Source organism: Synchiropus splendidus, chromosome 1 (assembly GCF_027744825.2).
Source record: "Synchiropus splendidus isolate RoL2022-P1 chromosome 1, RoL_Sspl_1.0, whole genome shotgun sequence".
Lineage (NCBI taxonomy): Eukaryota > Metazoa > Chordata > Actinopteri > Syngnathiformes > Callionymidae > Synchiropus > Synchiropus splendidus.
In genome coordinates, this window is record NC_071334.1 from 45,737,261 (window position 1) to 45,751,491 (window position 14,231).

Genomic DNA, 14,231 nt, shown 5'->3' on the forward strand with positions numbered 1-14,231 from the left:
ATTGACTTCTGCACATAATAACATTACACATTGACTACCTTACCGAAGGCAAATGGACAGCCGTTCAGCTGCGGGGAGTGAGCGCTGGTAGTTGGTGTCCTGATGGGAAATCCGAGCACCGATCTGGGCCAACAGGTCGTCGAACTGGCTGCGGTTCAGCCGACAGTACCGCTGGAACCGCTCGTCATCCAGCCGAAGCTCCTGGAGGAGGTGGTGAAACTCTACCTCTACTCTAACTCTCTACTACTACTACTCTACTACCGCGACTGAAAAGTCGCGTTCGGTGTGTACGTGAAGTATCTGTTATGTCCACTTGTAATTTTCATGATTCAAGACGCTGATAAAATAACGTGCAGTTGTCAAAAGTTACCACGGGATGGTGCCATATAGACAGTGTACGTTACGTTCCTACGCTAGTTGCTTAATGTTGTATTATCATTTTACAGATGAAAATGGCTCAGCACGGAAATATACCTTATTATTTTTCATTTATTCATTAAAAAAAAAAAAAAAAACAACACACACACACACACCACAAAACACAAACAAAAAAAGCAACACCAAATTGGACCCCTCTTTGAGGAACTTTCTCATGACATGATGGTTCAGTAACTATAAATGTGTAACCTGCTCATAACCCCAGGAAAAATGTCACTTGAAATGTAAGTGCTCGGTCAACTCAGAGCATGCGCTACTGTGGATGTAGCTGGAATGTCCACAGTAAACCACTTAGTCCCTCTGAGGCTCACTGAAACCTGCAACACAGACATGTCATGAGGATGGAATAAATGTTTAGACTGAAGTGGCCTGACAGCTGCTGGTGTAGCATCCACATCACGGAAACATTTTCCAGAGATGGAATTACAAATTTCTCAGGACGTCACTTCACTGTTATCTTTTCGTTTCCTCTTTTATGCTCAAAACGAAACAGCGAAGACGCCCACTGGGGGGTTTCCTCAATCCCTTATATTAGCTTGACTCATGATGTGGGCGTGTGCAGAATAGTGAGCCCTCCACATAGATCTGTTACACAGCATGTACTCTGATAGCAAGAGCAATATTAGATTACACGTCCTCACACCCCGCGAGACAATCCTGCTCACGGTTTTGAAGGTGGGAGGAAACCAAAGCCAAACCCAGAGTTCAGCCCCGCAACCTTCATACTTTACAGGCTACCTCATTTTGTGTAGTATGAAAGGACTGGGAAGACGGGAATTTTTCTTATCAGAAACAGCACGGGGATCACGTTTCACTCACCACATACGCTGTGTGTCTACTGATAAATCAGACTAACAAAGGCCCATTCAGACCATGAAAGGACACAGACGACTTTATGCCTTTACAGTGCAACGACAAAAACCATATACGCCTCCACTTCTCCCATGATTCACACGCCCAAAGAGCAAACAAGGTCATAGATGTGGCTACCATACATGATCCAGGTGAAATCTGATTTAAAGAACGGGTCATTAGCAAAAATAAATACATTTAAATAAAAATTACATCAAGAAGTGGCAGTTGATGGCAGTGTTTCCACCTACAAACAGTGTCTAATTCACAATTAGATTCGACGTCAACAATTCCAAAGCAGTATGTGAATTTGTGATTTTCAAAACTAAAATTAAAAAGTAGAAAATTTGGCCTCCACGAAAAAAAAGCAAGATGTTTGGGTACGGATGTTTGGGTACACAGGCGTCACTTTAGAGGACAAGTCCTGTCAGCCATCGTAACCCTGGTTGTTTTCCATCGTATAGAAAGTTCAGGCACTCCCATCACGTGTAAAAGAAACAGAACTCTCATTTATTTCAGCCTGATCTGCTCAAACAGGTAGCGCAAGTAGTTTGAGCTTAGGTGGCCTGAAGAGGGATTCATGAGAAAGTATTTACAGAAGTAAAAGAATAGTGATAGTTCACTTCAAACATATAATAAGGTGCCACTGAAGCCTTTGCAGTAGTGTATTCAAAAGTAAATCCCAATACAATCATTGTCCCCACCCCAAAACAAACTGATGCCCTTGTGGGGGATTGTCTAGTTTGTCTGTTGAGCATTAAAACAGGAATATCAACAAAGAAAGATTAAAGAATTCAGGTTAAAAATTTAAATAAGTCTTCAGGAGACGGTCCACCGAATCCAACCGGAGTAAGTCAACGCCTGCTGCTGATCTGGCTCATGAAACTGTTGACGGTGTCTACTAAAGACGGGTGGAACACCTGGACAGTCTTTAAATGATAAAGTTGAAGCCAAAACATGGGATCTGACAGCTGTCTTTACAGTAAACCCCTATCACACCCCCACCACTCCCATTCCTGGCAACAAGCTCAGTACCAAATGTAGTTGTAAGTGAGACACAAAGAAACTGGAAACAGACAAGTCAACAAGAAATATACATATGTCTGCTCAGCAAAAATATATGCTTGCCTAAAAAAAAACAACACTTAGTGCAGAGTCAGCTGAAATTAGAGAAGCTGAGGATGACGCCGCACAGGCAGGTTCACTTTATACCTATAACATTCAGTTTTTATATTGTTGTGTCTTTCCATTCATTCTATTCGTCCCATTCATTCCATTCTACAAAACTGTCCTAAACATGCTTTAGTTTCACATGACTGGTTTTATTCATGATTGGGTGTAAGATAAGCTTTTACTTGAAACACTATAATTCAGATGTTTTGTCGTTTGCTAATGTGTATTCAGACCCGAATTCCTCATCATTTAATCTTTCGTGTCTGAACACATCCACACATCAGACCAAATTCTTTGTAAATTACACAACTGCAGCTGCAGTTCACACCAAGATGAAGGTTTGAATCAAGGCAACTGGACTGGTAAGAGAAAAGAAAACCTTCCATCCAGCAGGCTCTGTCAGTTCTGGTGAGCTGGGGTGGAGCTCAGTGCTTATATCAGATATGCTGAACGGGTCATTAGCTGTCAAAATTTATTTCAAATGTTATTGAACAAAACTCCTAATGAAAACAGTATTTAAAAAATAAATAAAAAACTTAAAACGCAGTGTTCCAAATTATTATGCACAACGTAGTTTCAAGACATTTTCTAGTTTGTAAAGAACTGAAAATAGTAATTTGTTGAATTTACAGCAATATAAGGTCATGTTTACTCAAATAAAAAGCTATTACAATCCAAAACATCTTAACAGGTCGAGTTACATGTTAACATAGGACCCCTTGTTTGATAGCAGCTTCACAATTCTTGCATCTATAGAACTTGTGAGTTTATGGACAGTTTCTGCTTGAATGTCTTTGCAGGATGTCAGAACAGCCTCCCAGAGTTGCTGTTTGGATGTGAACTGCCTCCCACCCTCATAGATGTTTTGCTTTTGCTCACTTCAATCTTCTCAGAAAAGACAGTGGCATGTGTTTCAGATCTGAAAGGGCTCACGACTAAAACTTGGACCTGCTACGAGGATCACAGTTTTTCCAGCATCAGTATATTTTCACTCGGGACTGTGGTTTCGAGTGTTGGGCACTGATCCGGACATGACGTGACCAGTAAGCGACTTTCTCTTCTTTCATTCACAAAAGATATCAGAGAAGGATCGAACTCCGAGTTCCCCTCCACGTACCCGTCCAACACCAGAAAACAAGCAGAGCTGGTCATCACATGCTTGAGCTCTTCGGACGTTTCCAGATCACTCACAGGCAGCTGACTTTCCACGGTTCCTAACAGATCTCCTTCAGTCACAGAAGCATCAATCCAGAGGAGATGACTGACATCGCTGAGGTCGGTATCGCTCATCCAAGAATTCACCAACATGTGGACTAGGGATGTCTTTCCACTTCCAGGAGGACCTAGCAGGAGAACCGTCTCACCAGGTTCTCCCACTCCCCACACTGACGACAGTGGGACAGTTTGACCATGTCTGGAAAGATGAAGGGTGGCGAAGTCACATGACAAGAACTGTCTCGAACAGAGTCTTTCAACCTTTTTTAAGTCACAGCAATATGGCAAAATGCACCACGGTTTATACATTTATTTTAAATAACTGTTTCGAAATTTCCAGAGAAATCTTCAACATTCTTTACCTCAGCTCCATAACAACAATTCGTTTGACATTTTGGAGCCCATTTATTTGGTTCTGCATTTTGTTTTTAGCCACCTTCTAAACCACAGAGCAAACCTTGACAGTTTACGAGTGTCAATACACTTCTGAAGTCAGACTCACTTAGCGGTTAGCTCAGTTAGCTCAGTCAGTCTTTGGCGTCGCAAGGAACAATCCATCATTCAGTGGTTAGAGGCGCATCAGGATGGAAAATAACTGGAAGTTAATATTTGACCAGCTTCCTCTCTACCAGTGTGTGTGGGAAGAGGAGCGCCATGGCAGCGCTGTTGCAGTGATGGATGAGTCAACACAGATCTACAGTGTACAGAAAGGATGTGACCGCATCCATGCAATCTCCTCACTTTGGTAGATCATGGGTCATTTCCCATGGCACATTAGAGTGCTGCGTCACACCAGTAGAAAAACACTCGATCGACCCCTTAGCCAAAAGAAGTTTATTCTAGTTTATACTATGAGTATACTTATGTTACTGTAAAACAGAGGACGTATACATGAAGTATACTTTTGACAAACTACATTTCAAACACTTAAAACTAGCACACTGAAGTATACTTGCACTCAAGTTTACATATTATTACATGACTTTTTTCTTAGGGATTTCAAGTATATTATTGAGGTGAACCAGAAGCTAAGGATCATGAGAGTGGGTGAAAGGGGGTAGAAAAAAGACATTTATTATTGTTGTTAGATACTTCTGCTCTGATATTTTTTGTTCTCACTTGACAGCTGTTTCATTATATGACATGTATAGTCATATATAGACATTGGTTGGCGAGGTACTCTGAGGATAGGCACATTGCCAACTGTACATGTCTATGTATGTGTATTCCCTTCGGTGATGCACATAGTTAACAATTTGACAGAGGTTTAGTGAATAAATAAGGTGAACTTCATATAAACCATAAATAACTGTTTTTGCAAATAAATAAGGTGAACTTTATATAAATATTAAATAACTGTAATGCGAATGAGATGTATATACCCAGTAGTATACTTCTTGGAAACTTACTGAATACTGGAAACTTTAATAAACTAAAAATGTTCCAAGTTAGTCTGACGAAGTATTAAATTGGTATACTTTCTAGTATTGTCTACTTGTACTCATGTATACTTAATAAAATGAACTTCAGTTATACTAGTTTTTGCTATGGGACAACTATAACTTGTGCTGAGCGATGGCACCATGACACCAAGGCATTTGCAAAATGCAAAAACATGCAAGCAAAGCAGGAAATCATTTCACAAACAAAGTAGTATTTTCAGCTCACCTGTCCAGTACCAATGGTTCTGAGTTCAGCCCAGTGACCAAGTCCTTACTGTTATAGTGCTCCATCAGCAACCTCCTCAGACTCTCTGCAGTAATCAGAACCATCAGTGTCAAACACACAACATGTATTTTATTGAGGGTTATAAAAAGGTCTTACCTCTCTTACTTGAAGTAAATACGGCCTTTTCTTCTGTGGAGACGCTCAGGCTTTTCTTACTTTCTGCAGAAGAGAAAAACGTGGCCTGAACCATCAAGCCAGTGTAACCATCTGTTCCAGCCCTTCACAGAGGAGAGCTGAGGTTTTAGCACACTTAACACACAACACAAGACACACTTTTAAGATCCAGACCTGCTCCAAATTCAAAGCAACTGACCCTCCTCTCACCCCCAAACAACAAAATAATTTCTTGTAACTTGACATTACTTTCCAAGAGTACGGCCTGCACAACATGACTTCTGTCCCCTCCTTCCTCCTTGGAATTAGATCTCTCATGAAGGGCGTAATGGTAGCCTGTCTACAATGTTAAGTCTGTGCTAAAGTCACAAGCACATTGCCAAATGGGTGCAACACACTTGAGCAGGCTCCAGTGTGTTGATGACCAGTCTGGGAACAGAAACTGGGAGCACCCACCGAAGCAAACACTGTCTGATGATCAAGCTTATCCATTAACCACTACATTCTTCATCAAGTGTTTTCCTAAACTAAAGCCTCCCACAGTCATCCCCTTGTCTCGCTACAGCTCAGTTGACTGTAATTCATACACCGCCACCCTGTCTTCACCACCTCATTCATGCGTCAGTTAAAGCACAACAATGAGCCAGAGCAGACTGCTCAACATGAGCACGGTTCAGGCAGGATTTCAAGACCAGGCGGCAGCATGGGAGTTCCCTGTCTGGCTGGAGATCAGTTAAAACCAAAGGAGGAATAAACGCTCAGGTTCAACGGTTCGGAGCTGGGAGGAAGAAGTACAGATAAAAACTGGTTAGAGGCAGTTATTCTGTCAGCTCCATTTCAAGTTGAACCAGTCAGACTTGACTCAACAGACATTAAAAGGTTACACAACATTAACTGCTTAAATGAACACCATTTAGCCCAAACCAGGACCAAGACATCCTCACTATCACATGAGGTCCAAGGCATGTGCGTCCGGCCCTTTGTCAGTTCCTAAATTTAGTAGCAACGTGACACGATTGGAACGTGATGTCTGGCTCCCTGCAGACAGCTGTGACCAAGCCCTTATTAAATTTGATCATGTGGGTGTTATTTCAAATATTGATTTCATGCTCTCAGAGCTGAACAGAAACCAGGCACCGGAGCAGGTCTTCTTCCTAGCTTCAGACACTGCTGTGAATGTTACAATTCTTTCAAAGTGTGAGAACTCTTGGACCCTTCAGTCTCAACAAATGAGTTTTAACTCTTGTCTGACCAACCAGCTATTGTGGTTTTGTACGTGATTCATGGACTGAACTCTTCCAGCCACCTCACACCATTCATACAAGACTTTTTTTTAACCAAAAATGTGGTTGTTTCTTACCGTTTACACATCGCGCATAGAAGATCATTCCAGTAATTGTAACCAGCAGAAGAGCGATGCAGATGAATATGCCAGTATTTCTCACTCGGTCAGTGTGGAGGTCCCCTGAAAGACATTGTTTTATACGTCATTTCTTGTATCAGGCGACATGATGACGGAAACAATTGACCCAGAGAAGCAGCGTCATGCTACTTTTTTATGTCAGCACATTGACTAAGTTGACTTTTCCACAGTTGAAACAGCTTGTTCTCCTGTCATGTGATTAGGGATATTTATTTTTTTTGTTTGTTGGCAACCACTGCAATGGATGTGAAACTTGCAGTCACATGTTTCGCCTGACAGAAAATGTGGATATGGAAACTGAATGTGGGACGTGTTTAAGAATGGGGTTGATTGTGATGCCATTTTTCACAGAGTCTTGACCTGTGAAAAACAACGTTTCAAATGAGCCTGTGCACACACATGAGTGGAACAGGCTTTTCCACAGATTTGCAAAACAAATTGGGGACATTTTCTAGTTTATAAGCTTTCATTTTCTATTTCATTATCATGCCTCATTTAGAGCGGGGACTGTGAGGGGCTTTCCATACTAGGTCAAAAACACGTGTTATTGTTTGAGCAGGGCACAGTCTTCTGGCAATATAAAATAAAATGTATGACGGAAAAGTCAACAACTGAGCAAGATCAATATTTGCCACCACAAAACAATCTCCCTTGCAGCTCACTCCACTCTGTTGATCACACTGCCTGGTTGAGCAGTGCAAGTGGTCACAGACTGGGAGCAGATGAGGACATTTGCAACGGACTGAAACAGAAAAGTCTCGGCCGTTACAAACAAACAGCAGAGCTTTCACCTCAGATAAGAGGGTTCTCAAGTGCATGGAGGATCGTTGGTAATAGCATACACAAGGATGGTCCACTGGTGCGTTTCCACTCTCACTTTATCTACAGATAGATATCTCCAAAGCCTTAAAGCTCCATGCTCCCGTTTCACAGCTCAATGTCAAGGGAGGTGTGTACCTCAACAGTTCGAGTTGATCAACGGGCGACGGCTTCCCAAACAATGTTTAAGATTCTTCCGTCACCTGTAAGCATCACACCATTTTCACTCCCCAACTTCACAGGTGAACTGTCCATCAAGACTAGGGATGTCGTCCACAAACATGCTCCTTCAAGGCGAATGCAGATGACGATGGAGGGCATGTGACATGAGAACAGGGTTGGTGCGTAAGGTCTGGGCGGGAAGACTGTGGCAGGAAGGTCCAGAAGATTGTGACTGACTTAAGCGATGACCGCCTTCCCATGGATTCCATTTTGTTAGTGGACTACATCCTGCTTCTCTTCAGGTCAATGTAAATTCCTCCTCCAGTACAGTATATCCACTATATCAAGACTTTGACTCAGGACAAGGTGTAGAGTAGATCCGTAAAGTAGACCTGTAAAGTTGAGAAGAGATTTAGTCATAAAGTATTTTCCTCCTACTCAAATTAAGTTAAGAGCTCCACCAACCTTTTCATGATTCCTCGTACTTCTTCCTGGAGTGGAATTTTTTTTTTATGTGAACCAGAGTCTGATGTGAGATGTCCAGGTTTGGGAGGATATACGCATGTCTGTGTGGAATCTGAGTCAGTTATTTGGTATTTTTTAGGTTGTTTTCTTATTGTATTGGAACAGCTTCCCAAAATTATCCAACCAAAACGTGAGTAAAAGTAGAAGTTTTTACTCTTAAAAAAAAAAAGATAACATTTTGGACCCCTTTGAAATGGCGGCGTCAACATGCAAACACGCAAAAGTCGGCTTTTCCAACATGAATCCATTTTGCCATTGGGAGTGAGGATGGGTTGATGTGATGTGATGCTGTGGCTAATGTATGGAGTTTTACGGGCTAATGATCCTCATACTGCCAGATATTCGTCAGAATTTTATTTACATTAAAACTCAAAAAACATGCTACTTTGGCCTGCATGTGCGTGTTACCACCACTGCTCTGGCGTTCTCATCTTCAGCGTGGAGCTCCTGGAACACTGAAGCAGTGGCAGGAAAAGTCGGGAGTTCATGAGCATATTGTGATTTAATTGGTCTGACATGGATGTTACAATACATATACTGGTGGCATGGCACATGTTCAGAACATCGGCAAGTTTGTTTTCATCATTACAATCTTAAGCCTTTCAAAACTTGTTCAGGAGCAATGTCGCGTATACTGGCAGTGCTTTCTATAGACCTTTCTAAGGATGAGACAGCAACTGTCCGTACATCTCCACTTCAGAGTTCATTTCATTTATGTAACTATGTGTTGAAATAAAAAAGGTGACCAAATTGCATGCTCTATATCCATAAAAAAAAGTAAATCAATAAATGGTGTGTTACCAGGAATATGAAACGTTGCTGACGAGCCTCTTTCAAAGTGGCATGTGTAGGTGTTCCGCTGGGACAAGCTGACAAGCGCATGACTGACAACCTGGATGAGTTGATCCGGTGTTGTTTTATTAAAGGTGCTGGCGACGAGGCTTTGTTGCTTGGAATCAGTCCAGGAGATACGGGACACAGGGTATCCTTTCGACTCACAGGTTAACTGAACTTGGTCTTTGTTGTAAGGCTCGATCAGCTTGGTCACGTTGTCATACTGAGCTGGAGAGAGAAAGAATCGTTCAGTAGCTGAAGTATGGATTAGAGTCAGGGAGGGGCACAAAGCAAGCAAACAGGAACAAAAAGAGCAAACAGACACAGAAGGTCGAGACTGGTGCAACAATGTGTAAAATGTAAATAATAATTTCACTGTTATATTTAACCTTCATCATGCAGGTTTACTGTTTCTCTGTAGAAACACCAGTCTGTAAGGTCGGACTTCAGAGGACAGTGGTGACAGGAGTAAGGAATAATTCGTCCGGCTAAATAATCCTTTCATGATGATTGTCACGTTTTTATAATCGTAGGAAGGAACATAATCCATAAAAATGTGATTAATTCAATACTTTCTCCAGCATGACCACACTCAGCAGCAACACAAGCACAATGACTAGTCTCCTAGATCACTCAGTGAAAGAGTGAATTTTCGCATCAATGATTCATGAGCACATTCCCAGCTTCATCAGAGGTGAAGACTAAATATGTAAGTCATATATGAGTCCGGTGTAAACTACGGTTACGTGGGGTGTTCCCTCCGGCCAAGGAGTGAACCAGTGCTACTTTCCAGGTGAATATATATGAAGTAACTATATTGCTATTTCTACCAGAGGCACAGAGAAAGAAGAAGACATGAGCAACTCACCTGTGACAGACAAAGCCATTTCCTTGAAATCTGCAACATTCTCAGATTGTACCAAGCATTGGTAAATGCCTGAGTCATTTATTTGGAGGGAAGACAGCTTAAGACAAAACAAACAAGAATTAAGGATCATTCAGCTTCCAACTCTCACTGGGATCCATGAGAAAGAATGTTGTTTCTCTGAGGAGTGTAAATGTTGTGAGTGAAAGACCTTCAACTTGGCCCAGCCTTGGCTCAGCTCCTCTATGAGAAAGCTGACCCGTCCTTGATAGTGGGAGTTCGCCGGTGGCAGATGCTCTTCTCCGTCTACCAGCCGATACACTTCGCGCTCTGTGTCTCGAGTAATCCAATGCCAGGACAACTGTAAGTTTCTCGAGGCATTTTTTGGAATGGGTTGGAACCTGCAAGCCATTTGAACCTCGCCCCCAAATGGAGAGTCGTACTCCCTCTTCTCCAACTCAACGGTGAAGAGCTCTGTGTGGGGAAACCAACAAACCCATTCAGAAGGAAATGTCTGCACTCCTGCGGTCATGCAAGTATTATGTTTGTAGTTTTCTATATTTCAATGATAACAAGCATCATCATATCCAGGCCACTGAACGACATACAGTACCGAAGGCAGATGACTGGCACAGCAACTGAACCAAGACAATCAGGACCATCTAGAGCAAAGAAAAAAACACAAGCAGGAAGTTTTACTTCATGAGTGAAAATGGGATCATTGGATACAAGATCAGAACTGGACAGAACAATCAATACCCTGCATGGTAGACGGGCGGTTAGAGGCCAAGATAAAGGCAACACGGAGAGATGTCAACCAGCCAGTAGAACCGCAGGAAGAGAACATGTTGAATTATGGGCAGGCTTTTAACTCGGACTTTAAAACAGGGCCCCCAGCCCATTCCCCTCCAAACATGTCGACTCGCTTCATTTGCTTTGTAAAAAACAAGCCGCAAACATCATTTGTAAAAAAAACTGCTTTTTATAAAAACAAACTTCTGAGTCAAATAACAAACGTTAACAGACATGAACTCAGTAGCTGTTGCCACAGCAACACTTTCAGATGCTGTTGGGGAATCATTTGATATGTCTCAATAGGTACACTCTGGATTCCAAATACACCAGAGATAGCTCCCTCTGGGTGGAAACAGGGATGTCTGCTTTGTCTAGGGGACGCCATCACTTTCTTTAGCATTTTTCCTTCTCAAGAACTTAAGGATGGTTAAGTTGATGGTGAGAGACCGGAAGAGCATAATAGAAATGAGAAGTCCTGACAGGAATAGCGGAACCAAAGTGTGTGTACTGTATGTGTGCGTTAGTTATGAAAATGATTCCATTCCTATCAGTATTTAAACGCTTATGAACCAGCACAGCCGACAATTACAGTGGAGTCACAGCCGCCATTGTGTAAACACGACGCAAACAGACTCAAACCATCAACAATTTTACATTTTTTTTCACTTTTGAAAAACTAGTTCTTGGTTGCATTAAGCAAAGACTACGTACTCATGCACTGACCTTTTACGATGGTATCTTGTGATATAGGGGGACAGCTCTAGGAAAAAGAAAGAGTCGGACAAATGGCACAGGAGGGAAAAACAAAAGAATTAAAGCCTGTACCTCGTTTAGGTTTGACAGATATTCGCTCCGGCAGAGCCTGTGTTGTTCGGTCTGTGGTCGCTGATCTCGAACGCTCTCTCGCTGGCAGCGCTAAGGCGAAGTTAGGGGACCGTCCACAAATTCTCAGTCGTGAAATTATCATAAACGTCAGCATAATAACAAGCAAAATTTTTTGGAATATTTTGAATAATTAAATGATCGCAAGAATATGGTTGCAGCTGCGGCACCATTGTCATCAAGGTTTGTTCTTGATCTCCACATTTTTCTGCGTTGTATTAATATTGTCTGTGTCAATTTAAATTCACTCGAGCCTCCATGCGTTTGTTTGCCACTACGAAGATGATGGATCAACAAATTAAGGCAATATGTATTTATATGCAGAATGTTTTGTTTATGAACTCCACGAATGGATAATAATGCCAATTATCATCCATTCATGGAATTACGGCATGTCCAGCTCAAATCCTCCATGAGATCCCCAATGTTACATTTCCAACTTCAAAACGGGAAATGGAGAAATAAAGAAGAAATGATATTAAATATCAATAATTTTCAACATTTGATGAAAACAGCTGTTGCGGAATGTGTGCCGAGAAAAGACCCCAAGGTTGTGGACCACCACTAGCAAACTAAGTGAGATGTTTTAAAATTAAACAGAAGCATAAAGTGGTATATTTAACCACTTTGTTTTGACATTTCTAAAGGTCCAGTGTGATTCATGCAAAATTTGGTTCCATGCACAGTGTTTGGGTAGTGTGGGTATGAACACAGAACATTTTGAAGAAGCAGAAAAATGAAAATGGCAATGTGACCTGTGTAAATGAAATCCTTAGTTGAAAAATGAATCATGAATAAATTATGAAGAAAAAAAAGAATTTAAAATGAACAAAAAGAGGAGACAAATGTTTTATGCCAGTATGCCATTGTGAAATTCTTGAATCACATTTGTTCATAGTCGAGTGTCTCAGCTGTGTCTCAAGATGGGTGATGGGAGAGACATAGAATGTAGTTTGTGACTCATCAGGTTGAAGATTATTGACGAAATAGCGGGAAAATGTGAATATATCAATCATAATGGAATCATAACAGTACAGTTATGAAATGAAAGTGTCCGTCCCCAACGTGTCTCTTGTCTGGTGACAGTTTACAATCACTCCGAGCTCATCTGAACACTTTTCTTAGATGTTATTGAAGAAATAGTGGGAAAATTTGAATATATCAATCATAACTAAATCAATCAACTACGTAGTAACGTGAGGTAGACTTTCTTTATGGCATCATCCTGTGGTAACTTTTTATAACTGCGAGTTATTTTATCAACGCCTTAAATCTTTTCAATTGACGTGAAAATTACAACTGGACAAAACAGAAACTCGGTTTAACTCTTAATAAGACTTTTGTGTCACTCAAATGACAGAGTATGGGGTTTTGTTGTACAAATGTGTTTCAATAGTAATGCATACATTTCAATTGTGTAACCAGCTCACTCAGAATACTGGAGAACACTTGAAGCAAGGTTTCAATACAATAATAACAAGACAATACACAAGCGCAGCTGTGAGCCTCTCATTCATTCATTTCAGATGAAGCAAAGACTTCAAGCTTGTGAACTCTGAAAGAGAGGACAGTAAAATAAGTTTAATTTGAGAGTTAAATTGTAATGGGTAAAAATGGGCAAATCCACAGATATGTACTGTACCTTTGTATTTCAAGGTAGACTGGCCTTTAATATGATTGTCAACCATATACTGAGCCTCTTTATAGGTGCAGAATGGGCAAAGAAAAAGTCCTGGGCTGCTCACCTCCAAGCAAAGCAGACTAGTGACCGGAGGCCTGATCCATCTGGCACCATGCAGGAACCTCTTGATGATTGGATGACTCCTCACAGCGAAGTGACCCAGACCCTTGTGTCCCACCATAATGGTAGCCACAAACACATTCAGTGTAGAAGCTGCCCGTCCTTTATCTGGGAGAACACCAGACAGAGGACAACTAACTGGCGTGAGGTCTTTAGACTCACACCACTTCACAATGATGCGCCACCTCGTGGTGTAAGCCCTGTGAGGAGCTGGCGTTGGAGCGCTCTGTACCTTTGAAACAACTGCATCGAGTCCCAACTATGGGTTCCTCCCTCTGGCGGACAACGACGAAGAAGAGTATGGTGCCGATAACGTGGACGGCTGCTGGGGCTGGAGTCTCTTGACGAGAACTTCCCTGGCGCCGTTAGAAGTGGCCATTGACGGGGCCTGCAGCTCAGATTGGAAGGGCTCATTCAGCCACGTGGGCATCTTCTTCAACTTCTCTAACAGCTTCGGGATGCTGGCGCCAAACAGGGTCTCGTCTGTGATCGGTGCTCCAAGGAGGATCCTCATTCAGGCCCATCTTAGACTGCCAGATGTTGCACACATCTGGGCGAGCCGTGCCCATCCATGGAAGCAGCCAGTGACCAATTCTGGAACATGG

The 14,231-nt window shown here is 41.9% G+C and overlaps 1 protein-coding gene across 3 annotated transcripts; it reads right to left on the bottom strand.

Moving 5' to 3' along the window:
* Window positions 1–528: 528 nt before the first annotated feature.
* On the bottom strand, window positions 529–11,846 carry LOC128747395 (butyrophilin subfamily 1 member A1-like). Of its 3 annotated transcripts, XM_053845268.1 has the most exons (10): window positions 11,769–11,840; window positions 11,667–11,703; window positions 10,762–10,810; window positions 10,360–10,622; window positions 10,152–10,248; window positions 9,251–9,511; window positions 6,881–6,985; window positions 5,503–5,565; window positions 5,347–5,431; window positions 529–3,877 (listed from the first exon to the last, which is right to left on the bottom strand). In XM_053845268.1, the coding sequence occupies exons 3-10, from the start codon at window positions 10,808–10,810 to the stop codon at window positions 3,424–3,426; spliced, it is 1,377 nt and encodes a 458-aa protein (XP_053701243.1). In that variant the 5' UTR covers window positions 11,667–11,703; window positions 11,769–11,840; the 3' UTR covers window positions 529–3,423. The 3 variants fall into 3 exon arrangements, with proteins under 3 accessions (XP_053701243.1, XP_053701251.1, XP_053701258.1); XM_053845276.1 differs by lacking the exon at window positions 11,667–11,703 and having other exon boundaries at window positions 11,769–11,846; XM_053845283.1 differs by having other exon boundaries at window positions 11,667–11,810.
* Between the last annotated feature and the right edge of the window lie 2,385 nt (window positions 11,847–14,231).

Excerpts from the sequence above, each read along its gene's own strand:
- LOC128747395 (XM_053845276.1), bottom strand. The coding sequence starts at position 10,810 with ATGGTCCTGATTGTCTTGGTTCAGTTGCTGTGCCAGTCATCTGCCTTC. Across the intron at positions 9,512-10,151 it reads AATGGCTTTGTCTGTCACAG|CTCAGTATGACAACGTGACC; the intron begins GTGAGTTGCTCA and ends TTCTCTCTCCAG. Across the intron at positions 5,432-5,502 it reads ATTTACTTCAAGTAAGAGAG|AGAGTCTGAGGAGGTTGCTG; the intron begins GTAAGACCTTTT and ends TGATTACTGCAG.